Source organism: Chinchilla lanigera, unplaced genomic scaffold (genome assembly GCF_000276665.1).
Source record: "Chinchilla lanigera isolate Chin_1 unplaced genomic scaffold, ChiLan1.0 scaffold00070, whole genome shotgun sequence".
Lineage (NCBI taxonomy): Eukaryota > Metazoa > Chordata > Mammalia > Rodentia > Chinchillidae > Chinchilla > Chinchilla lanigera.
The window spans coordinates 1148411-1168962 of NW_004955471.1; the positions used below are offsets into that span (position 1 = coordinate 1148411).

At 36.2% G+C, this 20552-nt stretch overlaps 1 protein-coding gene across 3 annotated transcripts in view; it reads left to right on the forward strand.

The window, feature by feature from the left end:
- The window catches only part of Inpp4b (inositol polyphosphate-4-phosphatase, type II, 105kDa), a 353691-nt gene that overhangs the window by 210406 nt on the left and 122733 nt on the right, over nucleotides 1-20552 (forward strand). For all 3 annotated transcript variants that reach the window (XM_005400857.2, XM_005400855.1, XM_005400858.2), the window contains one exon: nucleotides 10682-10859. In XM_005400857.2, the coding sequence (XP_005400914.1) occupies nucleotides 10682-10859 (178 nt within the window). The remainder of the gene's footprint in view (nucleotides 1-10681; nucleotides 10860-20552) is intronic.

Below are 20552 nucleotides of genomic sequence, written 5' to 3' on the forward strand. Positions count from 1 at the left end.
TGCTGGGATTATGGGTGTGAGTGCTACACCCGCCCTGGGGTGGGTAGATTGCATACAGTATAAGAGAGGAAAAGAGGCTTGCTGCTGCTTCCTTCTTTTGCTCATGTTGCTTTTGCTGTCTTCGGCCACCATGAACTATTGCCCTCTACCATGTGCCACTCTGCCTTGGAGCCAGCCAAGTATGGACTGAAACCTCCACACACTGTGAGCTAAATAAGCCTTTCCTTCCTTAATTTTGGGCATCAGGTATTTTTTCTCTGCAACGAGAGAAAAGTAACCAAGACAGCCTTCTTCTCCAGCTTAATCTCTTGCCACCTCCACTGTCCTGTCTTCCTCTCACACCATAGTGAACCAGAGTGAACCTCCTCAGTTGTACCTGAGAATTTAGTTCTGCCAGGAAGCCCTCTCTGACTCTTCCTGTTCAAGCCTCAGGTGTACAAGCAACCAACCCTCTAGGCTGTAGCTACTTTCAGAGCAGGGGTTATGCACACCTGTTTTACCCACAGTACCCTGGGAACTAACTTGAGAAGTGTTTGTTGCAAGAGTAGGATGTTGTGGGAGTGAACAAACAAAGGGCGAGGACCGATCATCCTGTGGATGTCTGTAGAGACTGGTGTGTTTGAATGAGATCACAGTTGGAGACATTTTGTGGAATTAGGAATCATTAAGAAGCAGAAACAGCCATGCATAGAAAACGTCTTCTAGATTTTTTTTAAACAGCCACTTCATAAATATTAGAATCACAGTATTTACTTGCACCTTGAGAGAAAGAGAAAAATACTGTAATGTATTCTGAGAGAAGAAAAGGGACAATTTTTATAAAAAATATCCAAGTTAATACTTGATTCATTATTAGTGGTGCCATTGTACCTATAACATGGAAAATCTGATGACCTGCTTCCAATCACCAACCTGAAAGCTTATGAGACCAAGTATGATCTGAAGCTTACTCAGAAAGCACCGTGTGTGTGTGTGTGTGTGTGTGTGTGTGTGTGTGTGTTTAGTGTGACAAGAGTACTGTGTGGCAGGCCAGAATTTTGAAAAAATAGGTCTTTGCTTTAAAAATAAAGAACTTAATCCCAAATGAAAACACATTTGCTAAATGACTGTAGAATTTATAGTGGTACTGAATTTGGTGAACACAGCAATGTCCAAAAAGAGAAAAACATGAAGCTGTTTGAACCGTGAGATTCAGAAAGCCCTGAACTCACTCTTCAGTTTGCTTATTTGTACTGTAGATGGATGTACTGTAGGTGAATTCTCCTGACTTGCTGTATTGTTGCTGTAGTTGCATTGCTGAAAAGTACAGTTAAAAATCTTTAGATATTTTTCAGAAAAGACTTTTTAAGTAAACAAATCATCATGATTTCTCAGGGAAATCATTTGGATAATTTGAATTTGCAATTAAATGTTTTAATTTTACACAGCATTTAAGATGACTCTGGTTTTGAATGCACACAGCGCTCAAACGAACAAGCTGAGAAGAGCAGGACTTAAAAGTTAAATCCTTTTCAAATTTTATTTCAAAGATAAACGTTAAATCTAATAAATTGTGGCAAGAAACCTTTCCTTATTACATTTCCCCTTCACTACAATCAGAACAATGTTTACACCATGGGTAACGAACCTTTTGGCTTTGCTAAGCTGCACTGAGTGAAGAGGAATTGTCTCTAACTGCATGTAAAATGTATAATATAGTTAACATAGATGACTAATAAAACTTCCCTTAGTTATTTTTTACATTTTAACTTCCTAAATTACAACATCAGCCCATGTTTAGTAATTAAATAAGAAAGCTTACATATATGCGCAATAACAATAAATGCCTATCTTCACAGGCACACACATGTGGAGGTAGGTTGAAATACTGTCACCAGTAATCCCTGCACTTTACTCATCTGAGGCACAATTGCAGGAAACATTTGATCCAGCTGGTTTTTACTTCCTACACATGGTGGACCCAGAAGTCAGGGTTAGCTCTGCACTGTGTCATCCCCCCAAAGGAATCCTTTATCACCTGGGTGCTCCATGCTTGAGTACCAAGCGATCAAGCCATGAAAAATATCAATAAAATCACATAATAATGTTAGAAGTGTATGCTCATATGGGGCCATGGTATTAGCTCTCCAGGGCCGAAGATCAGACACACCTGCTTTAAAATATCTTGGCATGGACTCCAAAGAAGAGCTTTCATACTCAAGTTAAATACTAAGTAATTTCCAGAATAGTTGTAAAGCTCTCTGTTAATGTAAATATTTAACATCATTATCCCAAAGACAAGAATAGCAAAAATGAAAATCATCCCAAGATAATTATCAGGACATTTACATATTTCAGAGGTTTAAAATTGAACTGGTAGAGCTATTCATTTTTTGCATGATTATTAGTAATTTCTTAGTACTGGCTTTAAAATGTAGACATAGTCCTTAAGTCATGGAGAAAAATCACACAATTGGCTTGCATACTATGAGTTAGCATTACTGCAAAATTTTTACTAGATGGGACTTTGCCTGAATGATTCCGATTTCCTGCCAAGAGGCTTACGTTATTGCAGTGACGCCGTCAAAAGAGAAAGGTAATCTCACTTAGGTATCAACACAGACAGAAGATAAATTGCAGACTTATTTAGGAGGGCTTGGCAGTTGTTTGGATTTTGTGTGTTTTCTAGGAGCAGAAGGTACAAATGCAAAATTAGCAGCAAAATCTCTGTTTCTCTGTAGTGCCCCGGATGTATAGTGCTGGCATTCACAGCGCTGCGCAGTGGCTCATAAATTCCTGCAACATAGAGCAGCTGAGGGAATGTAGGTGAGCAGGAAACGACAGGAGACTGAGCAGAGAGCCAAGACCTGATCCCAAGCACCCTTTTGGTTATATCAGGTCCTGGCGGCTCATCCTAGAGGGTAAGGGGAGAGTGTTGACAATTTTTTAGCCAACTGGTGACGTGATCATATTTGCATATTTGTATTGCCGGTATGGAGAACACCAAAGAGGAGGGAATATTTAGACTCTTGTAGTAGTAATAGTGAGGGGAAATGGGTAATGATGGAGGTGGGTGTTTTAAGGAAACATTCAGCCTAATTCGTATCCAACTAGATGAGGGCTTGAAGGAGACTGGCCAGCGCTGAAGGTGTCTTAAGTTTCTGGTTTATATGGGTACATGCCAAGATGGCTGGGAAATGCAATAGAGGAAGTAAAACATTTTTCCCATTGCCTCTTCAATCTAAAGTCGGTTGTCTATATCCAATATGAAATTTTGGGAAATAAAATTATTTCATTGACTTTGTGCTGTTTTCTTCATTGAAGAAACTTCTAAATCTTATAACATATAGGGAATCTCAGACACCACAAATTTTGCCATTAATTTTATTATTGATGCTAACACTGTGAGTGAAAGGTCAGATCGGCCATACTTGGAATGGCAGAGGCAGAGATCTAGAAAATTAGATTTCAGTCTTCAATCTCAAGTTCTTCCACACTTTTTTCATCTTCCTTCAATCAGAAGATGTGCATCACAAAGTACATCCTTCATCAATAAATGTTATCTTTTTTGTTTAGCTTTTATTTTCCCGTTTTATTAGTATGTATTAGTGCATATTGGGTTTTTAAATCAAATCATGCATCTTTTCTAATGAACATTGTTTTAATTAATAAGATGAAAATTTCAATTGTATCTTATTTTAATATTTATATGCTATACCCACTGTGGTATTATTAAAGATGTTTTCCATATTTTTTATAGCTTTACTTTCTTAGATGTAAAATGCTTGGTACTATAATTAAGACCAACATAATTAGAAGTTCAAACTGTGTATTAGGAAAGATCTGAGGTTGAACCCTGGCTCTACATTATACACCATGTAAATCAGACCACTCAGGCTTCAATTTATATATCTGCATAATGAAATAGTGTTTCTTCATTAATACTTCTTGATAAAGATTAAAAAATATAAACTTCATGTCAAGATTAAATAATGTAATCCATAAAAACATTTAGCATAATGCTAAACCTATGGTATGGACACAAAATTATTACATATTATAAGGATAGAGAAACAGAGGTACTTGTAATGCTGGAGTTAACTATATAGTATAAGTTACTGGCTTTATTAAATACCATCTCAAAGTATTGTCAGTTTTTACTACAGTAAAACAATTAAGTAGCTCATAAATGTTCCTTCTGTTTTCCTGTATTCTTACCCTGAATCATGATCATCAATACTATTATATCATATGCTACAAATGCTTGCTTTTTAAAAAAGAGATGCCTTATATTACAATTTACCTGCCATAGAATGATCTATTATAAGGACACAATTCAATGAGTTTTAATAAATTTACAGAGTTGTGCAGTCATCTTCACAATCAAATTTTAAGGCATTTCCATCACCTCAGAAAGGCAATGGGAAATGCCTGTTTGCCAGTGGGTAACAGTTATGTACACAGTGTATTTACGAATGATTTCAATATTTGCACCTAAGTTTATTCCTTGTTTAGATGCAGAAAATATAGGGTTCGAGATGGAATAGACAAGTTTTTGAGATTGGAGGAAATCAATGGCCCTCATTTGGGTATTAGTCAATCACACCTTGGTAGAAGAATAGCTTAAAATTCCAGAATCCAAATAAGGTACAAATGGAATTGACCAAACTCTTGGGAGCAGGGAAAGAAAACCAGGACAGATACATTCAGGACAATGGAAATGGGCTACACTGGGAGGAGAAACACCTTTGGAATTTGTTTATTTAAAAGTCATATAATGGTGCCTGAAATGCACTTTTATTAGAGCAAAAATAGAAGATCTACATATGGAAAGAGGGAGGGTCTTACTGGTTAAGAATTGCAGATAAGAACTCACAATTAAAAGTGAGTGAATAGGGACCACTGTGATCAGATCCCACAAATAAATTTCTATAAGGGGGCAAATTGAGCAGAAATGAACATTAAGACTTTTTTTCTCACATAATTAGCATCACTTCCCACAGAAATAATAAATGACAGAATAGGCTTTGATTAAAACACAGAAACCAAGATATTTTTAACAAGAGTAGTATTAAAAATAAACATCAATTGTAGCATGAATCACATTACTCGTTTAATTTTATAAGCGAAACCCACAGGAAGTAAATAAAACAAATACCATTTTGTATTTAGTTCTGTTCTCCAAGCCTCATTTCTAACAGACAATTGAAAGGATGCATGCGGGGAGTAGAAAGGTATTATCTCACCTTCTGCAAGTCCATGAAGCCTGTTGTTAAGCCCTGTGAAACCAGAAGGGTATATTCAAGTGCAGTGAGGTGCAAATGTTCATTTATTGTCCACCTGGTTTCCTTCTCCGTTAGAAGTGAGAGCATGTCTAGCCCTCCTTCTGGAGAAGAGAGACTGTGCTTTGCAAGTAGTGCTTGACCAGGAAAAAAATAAGTAGAAATAGTAGTCATTGGATTTCCGTCTGGAGATTTAACTCTGCTACGTAAGTAGAGATACACTACTCTGAAGCGTGTTCTCTTAAGTTCATTACCTGCCATTCTCTTTGGCCCCAGCCACTCTTCCCCTGTCTGTTCCTTACATTTTCCCTTCTTGTCTATTCATCTGTTATCTATATTTTTCCATAATGGCACTGCCCATAACTCTAGCTTGCTTAAGCAAATGGCTTGAGGAATGAAGAAAACAATATATGGGGAGAGAAAAGGAGGAGACAGGCAACTAAGGCACAGAGCAGTTCCAGCATACCGTCAGGGAGCTCACAAAGAACCACTGTATTTCTCACCCCTTGCCTGCCTCCTTCAAATCTTAAAGAATTCCAGTGCCTTGGGGTATTATCTATCCCAGAGTAGATGTGAGGAGAGATTGGGAAGACCAGTTTGCAGGTTTTGCTATAATCATGATGGAAGAAAATCATGGTACCTTGCCCTGGGATGACCACTGTGAACCCAGAGACAAGTGGTGGCTTTGGGTATATTTTTCAAAAAGTCTTCAATGTTATTTTGTTATTTTTTTTCTCTTTAAAATAAAAAGAGGCAGGATTTTCTGAAAAAACTGGACAAAGGAAAGGACACATAGGGTCATTAAATGACCCTGTCATGCACAAAAGAGAGTACAATAGAGCTGGAGGTTAATAATGAGAAGCCTACGGGGAGTAGTTTGTGACCTGTTAAATCTCAGGTGTCGAGGACCATCTTCTGCTTTCAGTGGCATTCAAGCAACTCTAGGCTGGAGGAGTGCATCTGTGAGCAATAGGTGTAAGTGAGGATTTGCACAACATTAAACACATGCACTTGCCTAGAAAGAATGTGTGGATAAAGAGGCAAGGGTTCGGAGGACGAGGTCCTGGAGCGTGCCGACACTGGAGGCTGGGAGACAAGACCAGAAAGAAAAGACTGAGATAGATGACGTGCTCAAGCATGCATAGGTTCTTGTTTTCCTAGTATTTTAGCTAGCAATAGTTTATGAACATGAATATTATTTTACTACGTGCTTTATTTGAACTTACATTTCCAGAACAACATGCTCCTAGTTTCACTATGTATACAAAAAATAGGGATGTGTGTCTTGTGTGTGTGCAAAAGTTGATATTAAATTTATTAACATATTTAAATAAGTATATATTCTAAATTAAAGTATAACTTCATAATTCAGTGTTTAATAAATAGAAAATAATTTGAATTTTATTTATTCATAATTCTATATTCACTTATATCTTACAAAGTACTTTTATCCAATGAAATATTGTTTTCTTTTCTCTGGTTATATCTGACTGTGGATTTAAGTATTTGGATTGAGTTTACATTTCAGTCCATTATAAAATAGGGTTTAATTATATTCTTTTTATCTAGATAACTAAATTATACTCCTGACCATCCATTTAAGAAGCTATTACTGTTAAAATATATGACATGTTTAAAGAGTAAGTCACAGAACAGGCGCATGGAATTTATGTGTCCTTAAAATTATTTTGTAGGCGGCAATATTTTCTTCCATGCCATCCTGTTTCTTGCTGAACACCAACATTGACTTTAATTGTGGAGAATGAGTCTTTAATTCTCATTAGGTATGATGCTTGTCATTAAAAGACATCACCAGAAAACCAGTGCCTGCCAAGTAACTGATCAAGATGAGTTATGTCCCATGTTGGTGACGGAAGAGTGTTCTGGGGGAGGCAGTCCATTGGGACTGAAAGGAGGAAAGCATGGTGCTCCATGATAGGAGAGAAGTGAACCAGAGCAACTTATGGAGAATAAAAAGATAGAAAGTAAAAGCAGGTTCCTGAAATATATCACTAAAATTAGTGTAGCTTCTTTGTCAGAGTCACTGTGTGGCATGGCCCAGGGATGAGAGGCCATCACAAATTCCAAACAGCAGCAGGTGTCTCGCACACTGGTTCCTTGTTTATATGCATCGAGACCTTCTGATGACTGACTGCAGGTGCTACAGCCGACTGACACAAAATCTCTAGGCATTGCCGAATCATCGCGTTGTTCAAAAATCAACACTCAAGCCCTGTCCTCACACGTTGGTGAAGTTAGTACCTGCTCGTATTTGAGGACCACCAGCCCGGAGAGATGAAAAGAACATGTAAGAAAGAAGTGTTGGAAATATATGCTTGTAGAATCAAATGGAGAGGAGATGCTGTTGTAATCAGGGTTTGCAAGGGAAACAATACAAAACACATCATTTATAGAATTACTTTATAATAGTTATCCAAAGAGTCAAATATAAAGAGCACAGGAAATCTGTCCACACACTAAAAACCAAAAGAATCCAGCTGCAGGCGTAGATCCCAAGGAAATGTCCTACATGAGTCCAGCTGAAGACCTAGAGCCCACGGCAATGCCCCCAAGTATTCAACTGGAGGCCTAGAGCCCACAGCAATGTTTCATATGCAAGTCTGTTTCAGGTATCTGTGCTGGGAAGGCCCAAAGGTCAGTGGTGGAAGCTAGAAAGTCTGTGCCAGTGGAATGAAGGATCTGTGCCAGCAGGCTGAGGGATCTGCACTGGAGCCAGGAAACAATGCTTAAAGTAAGAAACAAAGCTCCCCATCCTCAGCACCAGCAAGGTCCCAGGCTCCTCCAACGATGAAAACAGCCAAGTTCTTATCAGGAAAGCCAGCATGACAAGCTTCTCCACGAGACTGAAATGCACACCATCTTCCCCTCCACAGCCAGGAAGCACTGCTCAAAGTAAGGACCAGAGCTCCCCAAAGTGAACTGCAGCCATTCCTAATGACAACAAGGTCCCAAGCTCCTCCAACAATCACAACAGAGTTCATATCAGGAAGGCCAGCATGACAAGCTCCTCCAGGAGAATCAACAGCAACTCCTGGAGAACTAATATCCCCTTTCTTCCTTTCCAGTTCTTCTTTTTATGCTGTTGGCAGCAATCCCCAGGTGGGCCTTCCATACCCAGCACCACACTGATTCATTTCAGCTGGGTGTGACAAGTTGAGCACCAATGGCCAATCCAACACAGATGCTAAGAGAATTGGCAGAGTAAGGGACATGCAGAAAAGGTGATGAAGGTAGATGATACTCACGAATAAAGTAACCCTGCATTTACAGGAGAGAACAATAGAAATAAAGAAAGAAGCCAGTAGAGGCAAGTGTCAGAAAGAATGAGTGGGAGCAAGCCCATGAGAGGCCAGAAGCGACATACTCAAAATGAGGGGTTAGGTGAAGAGAAAGTTGTCAGCCACATGAATTTGGGCACTCTTGCTTCCCAAGGACGAATCAGTCGGTGACCTGTGAGTACTGATAAGACCACACCGGAAAGCAAGGGACAGATGAGCAGGTCAGCGGAGAGGGTCGCGGAACATCTAGCATAGGTGGCTTTCTGTGTTAGGTGTATAGCCAGAGCTGTTCTCTGCTGTCAGAGCCCCGGGGTACCAAATGTCACCTCCCCTCACCCAAGGACACACTAATATATTCAGATAATTGCTTTGTTTTGAAAAATAACATTCGGTTCTTTGATTTATAAAAGACCATGGTAGTTGAACTTTGTAGCCTGAGTACTAAGGAATAGTGCATGACTTGTATTCTGTAGGCTTCAGTCCCAACAAAGAAGTAGAAGTAGATAAAAGTCATACATAGGGAATGTGTTCTTTCTTCCCTTCTCAATTGTTACTCATCATTTTCCTTAGTCTTCATCAAAATGTATAATGAGTAGTTAAGGTATGTTTTGAATTCTTCAGACATTTAAAAATCTATAAGTAAGAACTGAGGGCAAATCCTTATGAATGTCAAAACCCAGCTATATATTTCTTAGTCTTCATCCTGTCAGTCATTGACTGCTTTCCCCTTCTTCTGAACAGCTCAAGCATCCAAGAATATTTGTTTTAATCATTTTTTTTAATTCTGGTAAAAATAAGGACTATGTATTATATGTTTACATAGAATATCGTCTCGTTAAAGATTCTGATTTCTCCTAAAAGCAGGAAAGAAAGTGAATCTCAGATACAACTGTTTTATTGATTTCTAATTTTTCAAAATGAGAAGTGGAATTGTGGGAATTTAAATATTTGAGCTGGTAACTTCAGGGAAAATGTGTAGCAATATTTAGTAAACACTCAGCACCTGCTAGGCATGTACCTTGGCTAGCTTACAAGGTATTGTGAAAAGCCACTTTGACAGTTAGCTGTGAAAAGATGTTCTTGCACCAAGCAAGTAAATGCTCCCCACTCCACCCCGTGCCTTGCTATGGTGTTTCCTCACTTCATTCGTTCCTCTACAGAATCTACAGAAATTCCCCTTCTGCCTTTCCTAATAAAACTGGCCAAAGATTCCTTTGCTTTATGGAATCCCTCCTAACATAGCATTCTTGATCAGTTTTAGATAATAATTGTGACAATCAAATGTTCTTTGATTAATAATCAATTTTAAATGTCTTTACAGGACAGATGGGAAACCATTAGGAACACAAAGCATGGTGATAAAATAACATAGAGGGTTATTAATGCTATAAATGTTCTCTTTATAGTCAGTAAAAGTAGTCATTTGCCTATTTGACATTAATTTTTTTCTCCATATTTCTTAACTATTAGTATTCACTACCTGTCCCACTTGTTCAGTATCATGGGAGAAAATAGAGGTAGTAGTTATTGAATACCTGTTCTGTACCCAGACTATTTTAGGCAGTTCATAAGAATGACCTCTAACCTTCCCCACCTCTTAGAATTGTTTGGATAATTATTCTAAGGCCAAATAGCTAGTAAGTGGCAAGCCAGATACTATATTGAGATTGCCTGGAATATAAAGGTTCACACCTTTCTCTCTGTACCGTGTGGCCCCACATTCACAATAATATTTTTGAATAATAATATTTGAATGCTACTAGTAATACTTTTGGATACTAACACTTGATATGTATAATCATGTAGAATCTACCAAGTGGTTGAGCAAAGACTTGACTTTTTTGTTGTTGTTCTTCATTATTGAACTTTTTTGCTAGGTAAGTGATCCACCATTGGGCTAGATCCCTAACCCCAAGACTGGACTTATTTTACCAGGCATTAAAAAATACCCAAATCTCTCTACTTAACTGTTAGACACTGTGAACTCCCCTCCAGCAGTTCTTATCTGTGCAATTGTAACTAATGGCATTTGGAGTTCTGTTTATCAGTGACCATCTGATAACAAGGGCTGCAAATTCTTCCTGCTCTTTGTGTAACATGCTGTGATCTGTGTTGTTACAGTACTGGATACCAGTTTATTTACTATTCACCTGAAAATACAGCGAAAGCAAAAGAAGTTCTCAGCAGCATCAATCAACTACAACCTCTTATAGCAACCCATGCAGACCTACTGCTTAATTCTGCAAGCCAGCGTTCTCCAGACAGCTTGAAGAATTCTTTAAAGATGCTTTCAGAAAAGGTAAGATCCAAATCATCGCTCTAGTGGGGAAAATGAAATATTTCCATCCCCACTGGTGTTGCTTTCTGCCTACATTGCCTTTCATACCATCTGGAAATGCAAAAGAGACTAGGTTAAAAGTAAGCTTCAAAGTATACCACAGGATCAAAATGAATTGGCCTCATGCTCCTTGCCAGTGTTACTTAGCATTATTTATTTCATTTTCCTAATACGAAATGAAACATACTGGTATATATTTGCTAGTTTTCTTGGCATCTGTCGTTTTGGTTTATGGTCTTAGTAAGTGAATTAAACTTGATTTTTAAGAATAATTTATTTTCCTCTTGTGATTACCCAATTTTTATGCACATGAAGCTATTTGAGCAGGAATATCACTTCATTTAAAAGCATAATTTTGATATAGATTCACATTAGTGCTTCATTTTTCTTCATACATAATTATTTACTGGGAAAAGATTCTAAAAGTTTCCACAAGTACTAGTTATTCTTTGAAAATAGTGGAGTTTAACCTTGAATTTATTCAGTGATGACTAAGAGAAGAAAGACATCCTGGCATGAGGGAGATGCTCAGTATCAACCTTTATAACCACTTAGGGCAGCCATAGAACAGAGAGAATCAAGGCAGAAAAAAACAAATTGAAGCTTGATTTTAAACATAAAACCAGGTATACTGGAGCCTAATACCAATGTGCTTTTCCTTCACCTGTGTACTCTGACATGTCCTAATTTATTATGAGACACATTTAATAAATATGTATTTGAAGAACATGACCAAAGTAAACTCTAGTATTATAATTCTGGAATAAATCAACAATATGGTTCTTTATACTAAAGAGCACATTGATAGATACGTGGCTATTACTTATTCTATAATTTCAACTCAGATATCTTAATCTGTAACATTATTTTCATGTATTTAACGTGCTAGCATAAATTATACATTTTCATATAAAGGGAAAATATCTACTTTTATTAAAATTAGCTAATATATGAAAGTCTAGAGTGTTTAAGAAGAAAAAGATTAAAGCTTAGAGAATTTAGGAAAATGTACAATCAAATAGCTAGAGTCAAGATTCAAACAAAACAAGGGGCTCAAACCCAGGTCTGTACACTAATACATGTTATTTTGGTATTCCTACTTTTTAATATTTAATTTTTTGTTGTGCAACAAATTCCTTAACACTTAGGTATTGTAATGCAGTTACGTCTTTAGGACTAACTAGAGACACACACAAATCAAGAGATTTGTGCATACAGTAAAATAATATATTTTCATTTTGTTTCATTTCCTTTTTGGATTTATGGATAAGGTGAGGTTTTTCTGGGTTCACCTAAGCAGAAAATTCTAGCAAATAGCACATCACTGCATTGATTACAGAACAGTTTTTATATTCTTTCTGTGCATTGGGCAGGGATTTTTCATTTCATACATCATTTACAACTTGCTGCTGTGATGGGGGGTTATTTCTGCTCCTTTAGTCCAGCATTGTTCCAAATTTCCCCTATGTTTTTTACTGAGTAGACAACCTTTGTCTACTCATAAGTCTCTCAGCTGTTGAAACTTAGATCTTTTTAAAGTTAAGTTTGCAAGCGATGCATTCTTTTAAGAGTTTGTGCCTAGAATTTGGAAGAGTTACCTAAGTTGATAGTTTTGCATAGTCTATGAAGAATGTAAGTGGCTCATGTCTTAGAATTAAGAATAATCTTTGAATTTAGCATGAAAGAAAAATGGTTGTGATCTCCTAAGTTTTCATTTAATGTTTGTAGGAGTTAAATTCTAAAAGCTTTTGTTTTAAGTTTCAGTGTTTTTCAAATTACTGTAGATTATAGTTAAATTTTCTTTCTTTTGGATGGTATCATTTTTTGAAAATAATTTTTGCTGTGTCTATTTAAAATATACAGTGTGATCCTATTTAATGTATTCAGTATGATCCTATGATTTTATAGGGATACACAGAGGTAGTAACATGGTTGCCAAGATGAAATAAATCATATGTTTATCATCTCACACTGTTATTCCTTTTGTTGCGGTAGTGTTTGAGGCAAGAATATCCAAAATCTGCTCAGTTAGCATGAATCTCAAATACAGCAACTCTTACCTATTCAATGCCAACTCTTCTAATTTTGGAATACCCAAAACAGTGGAACATAATGAAATGTTTCACCTTCAAATCCTTGTTCCTTGAATTTTTCCAGATAACATAGATGAATTTCATTCAAAATTTCAAAAAAAAAATTCAATCTTTGTCATAAATGGGTTAAGACATTTCCTCCGACGATAGTGTGTTAGATGTCTAGACTTGTTCTTCCTAAGTATGTACTACTTTGTATCCTCTGACTTACATCTCCCAAATCTCTTATTGATTCTTAACTGGTATGTTTTGAAAATAATTTCTCAGTGCTTCTTTTTTAAAAAAATTCATCTGTACAGCATATTTGAGAAATAATATGAATTATCTGTACCCTCACTGATCAAGGAGCTCTGATGGGTTTCTAGCCTTTGAACACCTATAACTGGGAGAGTTCAATGGAGGAGTCTTAGGTGGCTGGGAAGACGGAGAGCAGTCACCGGAATGTGGAAGAAAGCATCCACATATTTTGTTTTAAAGTGGTATCTTTGCTCATTAATAAGCTACTGTGCCTAGAAATGACAGCCCTGGAATCATGAATGTCAATATGTACCTAGTCGGTGCAAAAAGCATGAGGTAGGAGCAAAACCCAGCTTGCTGACAGGACATATCAAGGGAGTCTCTCAAAGGCAGTATTTGTGGGTCCAGAAGCAATTCACCTGTTCTCTACTGGAATTGTAAACCAAGACATGTAGCCAAGTCTCCAAAGCAAAACTCCATTCCTTCAAACACTCACTGATACAAATCAACAAGCACAGTTCACAAGAAAGTAACATATATTTTGAAGAAACTGGAGCCTCATGTCCACAGGTGATTGCAGGAAAAGTTGCACCTGCTCAAGCAGAATGGAGCTTTTCAGTGAGCCACTCTTCTTTCTTTCACACTTACTCTATTGCAGCTACAAGCTATTGGTTGGGTCTTCCCATTCATTTTCCTGATCCATATGTTGGTCATCTCTGTAAATACCCCAGAGACACACACAGGAGGGTGCCTTACTTGGCTGGGTGTTGCCTAACCCAGCCAAGTTGATGTGCTATGGTGAAGAGTCACATATTCTATTTCCCGGACATGGTGCTTGACACCTAGGAGCAGAGTAGAGTAATGAGACACAAGGTTGCTATCCACAAGAAATCCAAGATTCTTGATGATAATTAGTATGATGATACTGATGATCAGAATATTAGGGAGCGCCTACGTATTGATGAGGTTTAATTTCTATGAGTTACACTTGTAAGGTCTTCGATGCTCACAATTGGGGCACCTATAATATTTTCAATATTTATTCTTTCTAGTCTTATGAAGTACTCTAGTGTCTTTATTTGATACAGTCCAGGAAGGTGAAGCTCAAAATTATCAGATAATGTGCTCACAATCACACAAGTTATATTTCTGTCTCCATATTCTGTGAGCCTAAGCACTAGGTGGTATCTTTGACTGCACTGTGAGTGCTGCAATTAACACTTATTTAAAGGACTCAGGTTATACGGGCCCTGGGGCGAGTGTAAGTGAATATTTTGTAATTTGTTTTATGTCCAAGTATGCACAAAATTAAGTTAAATTGCATTTACTGATTAAATTCTTAGTGCATGTTTTATGGAAATTTAGGTTTGATTTCTATTATAAGTTCATCATAATATTAAATATTCTAACACAAGGCAACCTCTGAGTTTCTCTGAATAATTCCAACAGAGAAGATAAAGAATAGCCAAACTTTCAGCACAAGATATAATGGGTTAGTATTGGAGTGAGATAAAAATGCATTTTTTCTTTTCCTTAGATTAAATGTACGTTAATCTCTTAAAATATTTAAGGAAAAGTGTACTGAAAATAAATTCAAACTGAAGCAATAAAAAATAAAATCCTAAATGCCAGTAGTATATAAGTATCCCTCATAACTCAGAAATATGTGCGACATTCATTTTTCAAGTGCCCATCAATTTCTCCATTCGAAAGACAGAGAGACCTGGTGTAGAGAATCACTATTATCCTGCTCCTCAAAAGCACTGTTGAGCACCTAATTGTGCATGGCACTATATTTGATGCTACATGGTAAATCCTACATAGACAGGGCCCTTAACTTTTACAACTTAACACTTTAAGACAATAGAATGATTGACAATATCACAATTATTAAATGATTGCATGCAAATATTGGAGTCTATCCTCACAGTATATTTTGAAAATTCAAACTCCTAACATCCTTTCATCCTCAGCGAACTATACCAAAGCATTCTGTTGTTAAAAAATAACTTCATTCAGAAAAAAAAATGCAAAATTTATTTTAAAAGGTTGGTTTCTGTAATAACAATGGCAGGAAGCCATGGTGCTAAGAATTTGAAGGCACACATACTATAGAAGAAAACATTGTGTTGATTATTTTGTTATGGAGAATGAATTTCTTATTGAAAGGAAGAAATTAGTGAGAAGAGATGTTTGTTTCTTTGTTTATGGTTGATGATAATAAATACTAGGGTCTGAAGGAACTTGGGAATAATAGTTTAGAAGTAGGTGGAATAATAGTTTAGAAGTAGGTGAAATTTCAGAATAAAAACAATTTTTCTGGTTTTCATAATCCTTTTTGAGTGGTAGTATTTGATTTGAGAAATAATATACAATGAAAATAATTTATATTTATTGGAAAATTGGAGAATAGGAAAAATAGAGATAAAAAAAGCATGCTAGAGTTGAGAATGAAGCTTGTACATAAAACGCACGGAGTGAGCACTTCTGCTTTACCCATAATGAAAAAATATGGGTGGAAAAATATGCCTTCAACAAAAGGAAAACCAAGCAGATGGTTTAGACACTGAAAAACATCAGTGATACAGAATAGTAACAGAGTGTGATCCCAACATAATCTAGCTTACCTCCTAAGGCATTTTACAGGCTGTAGTACAAGGAGATATACCCACACAGTATCTTCTCAAGGAGAAGACAGGCACTATAATTTGGGAAGTTTGAGGTATAATTCAGAGTGGAATATTGAAAAAGAGGGCCCTCTATGCACAGTCTTGGATGTTTGTAACCAAATGCCTTTAAATCTTGACTTTAATACTGTTATGGTTTGTGTCTACATGTCCCCCCAAAACCTCATGCAGTCATGGCAAGGGCTTCTAGAGTTTTTGATTGATCCATGGTCCAATGTTGTGATTATGGGTGTGAGCGCTACACCCCTCCTGGCGCTGGCAGCCTGCATACAATATAAAGAAGGGAAAGAGGTTTGATCTCTTTTGCTCTTGTTGCTTTTGCTGTTTTCTGACACCATGAACTGTTGCCCTCTGGCATGTGCCACTCTGCCTTGGAGCCAGCTGAATATGAACTGAAACCTCCACAAACTGTGAGCTAAGTAAATCTTTCCTTCCTTAATGTTGGGCGTCAGGTCTTTTGTTTCAGCGATGAGAGAAAAGTAACCAAGATAAATACTGATCCATATATGTAATAATAAACTACTGACTACTAGGAAAATAAATATGAGATCTAAACCAATAAAAGATTTCTGGTAAACCCATAGGTGGACAATTGTTCATCTTCCCCCAGAAAAGTGAAAAGGCCTTGTAATGCCCAAAGAATTTAGTAGAGTCCACAGGAAGTTGTGATTCTGGCAGTGGAGCTAAATTAGTCCTAGATTAAAAGTTGCTCTTAACCCATCATCTAAGGATTCAAAAGATTTCTAATGATCCTAATGTAACATCACACCAGAGCTCCAAGTGACTTACTTCACATTAGAACAACATATTTTTTTTTAACATAATGCAAGAAAATCTAGCAATCAAGAATGTAAAAATGATTCTGTTTGCCACTGTGTAAACAAGTAGCAGACATGCAGTGATGTAGGAAAATGTGACCCATAATGGGAAGAAAAATCAAGGTATATAAAAAGATTCATACAAAACAGAGTTGATTAAATTAGTTTGTAAGGACTTTAAAATAACAATTTTAAATAAACTCCATTATATTGGAAATTGTAGAAGCAAACAAAAATGGTGAGAAGAGGGGCTGAGGATTTAGCTCAGCAGCACAGTGCCTGCCTGGCAAGTACAAGGTCGTGTGTTCGATTCCTGGTACCAGAAGAAATACAAAAACAAAACAAAACAAAAAACAAAACAAAAATGGTGAGAAGAATAAGAGGATATTTAAAAAACAGTCCAATAGAACTCAGAAAATATAAAGACATATGAAATAAAAATATATGCTAGATGGTATTAACCATAGATTGATCACTACACAAGACTAGATAGTGAACTTATAAGCTATGCAAATGTAGCACAAAAGAAAACGCTGAAAGACATAAACAGAACATAAGTGACTTAACAAAGCAGTATCAGAAGCCTAATACATGCATGCTGGAGTGCCAGAAGAAGAGTGAATATAGAAAGTAGAAAATTATTTGCAGAAGTGATGGTGAAATTTCAGAAAATTTGATGAAGCAGGGAACCCAGAGACCCAATAAATTTAATGTATTCCAAGCAGACTAAATATGGAAAACAAAACTTAGCAGTGTTATAACCAAATTACTCAGCGATTTAAAAATATGAAAAAAATCCAAATATAACGCAGATTATACTCTGAGAAAAACCACTGAGAATAACAGAAGACTTTTCATTAGACACCAGGCAAGCCACATAACAGTGGGGTAACGTCTTCAAAGTATTGACCAAAAACAAACAAAAAAATAGCTTTACAATTTCATACCCAGAAAGATGTGACTCAAAAGACACAGAAGAAATAAAGACCATTTCAGACAAACCATATCTTGGAAATTGTGTAGCAGATGTACATTATAAAAAAAGGTAAATGAAATCCTTCAGGGAGAAATGATACCAAGAGAAATTTGAATCTACACAAATAACTAAAGAGTACCAGAAATAGTAAACAAGTGAATAAATATTTCAAAAAATCATTGAATTTTCTTTAAAACATTTACTCTTTCAAATAAAAATTATACCAGCAGGTTTTGTGGTTTATAACACAGTAGTGTAGGATGGATATGAAGATCAATGGTACAGAATCTGGAAACAGACCCACACATATATGTTCAGATAACTTTAGACAAATGCAAAAATTAAATTCACTAGGAAAAGATATCTTTTTAACATATGATGCAGGGTCAGTTGCACATCCAGAAAATAAAAATAAAATTTTATGTCTATCTCATACTTATGTAAAATTTAACTCAAAGTAGATCCTGGAGCTTAATATATAATCTAAAAGTAATGAAACCAACAAAATTCTACAAGATTATCAAGAGGAAACATTTGTCATGTTAGATGAGATAAAGATTTCTTAGAACAAAATCACCAATTGAGAGAAAGAGAGAAAATAATACATAAGACATTAGCAAAATTAAAAACTTTCTCCCAGTGCTCTAGAAGATGGGCAGAAGGATTACAAGTTCAAATCCAGCAGGAGAAACTCAAGCAACTTAGGGAGACCTTGTCCAAACGAACAAACAACAACAAAAAATCGCAAATAAATAAATGGGGATGGGGAATGTGTCTCAAAGCAAAGCCCCAGAGTTCAATTCCCTGAATAATAATAATAGTTAATAATTAATAATAACAATGTAAAATAAAAACATTCATCCTTCAGAAAAAAACTGTTAAGAAAATGAAAAGAGAAGGCATAAATTGGAAGAAAGTATCTGTAAAATACATTTCTAACAAAGGACTTGCATTAGAATTAAGTATTCATTCAATGTAATAAGGCAGCTTAGTTACAAATGGGCAAAGAAAAGCTTCAGTTTCTCTTCAGATCATATAAATCTTTCACTTTTTAAAAATGGGCGAAAAAATTAAAAGGACAATGACAACAGTTGCGTGATGACAAATAAGCACAGGAAAAGGCACGGAATAACATTTTTCATTAGGGTCATGCAAATTCATGACACACCAAGATCTCAGCAAACATACACTAGAGTACATGACAGCAAAAAAGCTGGGCATATAAAGGGGGAAATGGAGCAGTTAAACCCTTCTTTCCTTAGCACTGTATGAGTACACAGTTATTTACACACTTTAGAAATGTGCAAGTTTCAGTGGTTTTTTTCAAGGATAAAAATAATATATCATCTAACCATTGAACTCATATCTACCTGAGACAAATTTTATTCTGTAGGTACTGAGAGGCTGAGTGAGGAAAGATTGGATGAAGACTATCCTTATGACAATAGATAGGCTGAGTTAGAACACCGTGTTTGAATTATTGGACATTACTGGGCATCACAGATGTCAGCAGTACTCTTAAGGGAGCTTACTGAACATACAAATTCTTATCCAGGTATCCAAGGCTGGGAATCAGGAATCTATATTTTAATACTTGTGACCTTTGCATGAATATTTTGAAAAATGGTAAAAGTTGGCTTCAGAAAAGTGAATCAAGCAGTATGGAGACTGTGGTCAGTATCTACTGAAATGTAGAAATATTCTTACCTGGCACTAACTGTGGGAATAGAAAGAAAGGTCAGTCTTTGAAAATATTGGAAAGCTTTAAGTAGAAAAAATTGGTAGCTAATCCGGGGTAAGGCTGTCACTGAGGATGATCCAGAAGTTTGGGAGCTGACTAACTTAAAAGTAATGATATTGCTCAGATAGGAAATCTGATAACACATTTACAAAACAACACAGAAGCACTGGAGAATGAGATTTCTAAACTCAAGCATCTTTCTGTGGAAACAGTAGATACAGGAGATAAATAAACATGGATTCTAGAGTAGGGCATAAAGATAATGGTTGAAGATGAGGAAATGGATTATGTCAGAGAAGGAGGAAAACACTTTTGAGATAGTGCATTAAGTCTCTTGGGAATCAGTCTACTTACCTTATTTGGGATCATCAGGGGATGATGAGCTCGAAAAGAAAACAGAAAAGATCTGTCTTAAAAGTGGAGCATCAATCCCAAGTGTACTTTGCAATGAACTCCAGTAAGAATTTTCACAGATGGATGTAGTGAACAAACTGGGAAAAGTAGTTGTATGAGATGTCCAAGGTTTGGTGCATGATACATTGGTGTCCAGATGTCAGGTAGCCTCCTGGATGCTAGATTTCTTTTCTTTAGGAAATATTGAAAACATATCAGTGTACTAATCACTGAATATAGTACTATTTCGCTCTGAAATAATTAAAGCATATCACAAAATAAGTCAGATCCATTCCTGCCACATAACTGATTACTAACATAATCACAGTCAGATGATTATGCATTGGCTACTGCCATATTTCAGATAGAATTAGGCATAGCCTGAATTTTTCAATAGGAATAATATTCTAAATACAAGAGAATTTTCTTAATTTGTTGAGACCACTACTGAAAATGAGTGATCTTAAATGAACATATCTTAACTACTCTTCTTCCACGAAATCTCAAAAAGCTAGGAATTTCTCTTGACTGATATTCAGGAGAAGTAATTTTAGCAAGTTAAAACTTGCCGATAATTCTGTTTTGCTTTGAATAATAGCAGTATGGAAATATGAACCTGAAAAAAGTCAGTAAGGGTAAAAATATTTCATTTTTACAATAGCATATCCTTTTCCCTTTTTAGTATCAAACAAATATATCTTCTTTAATT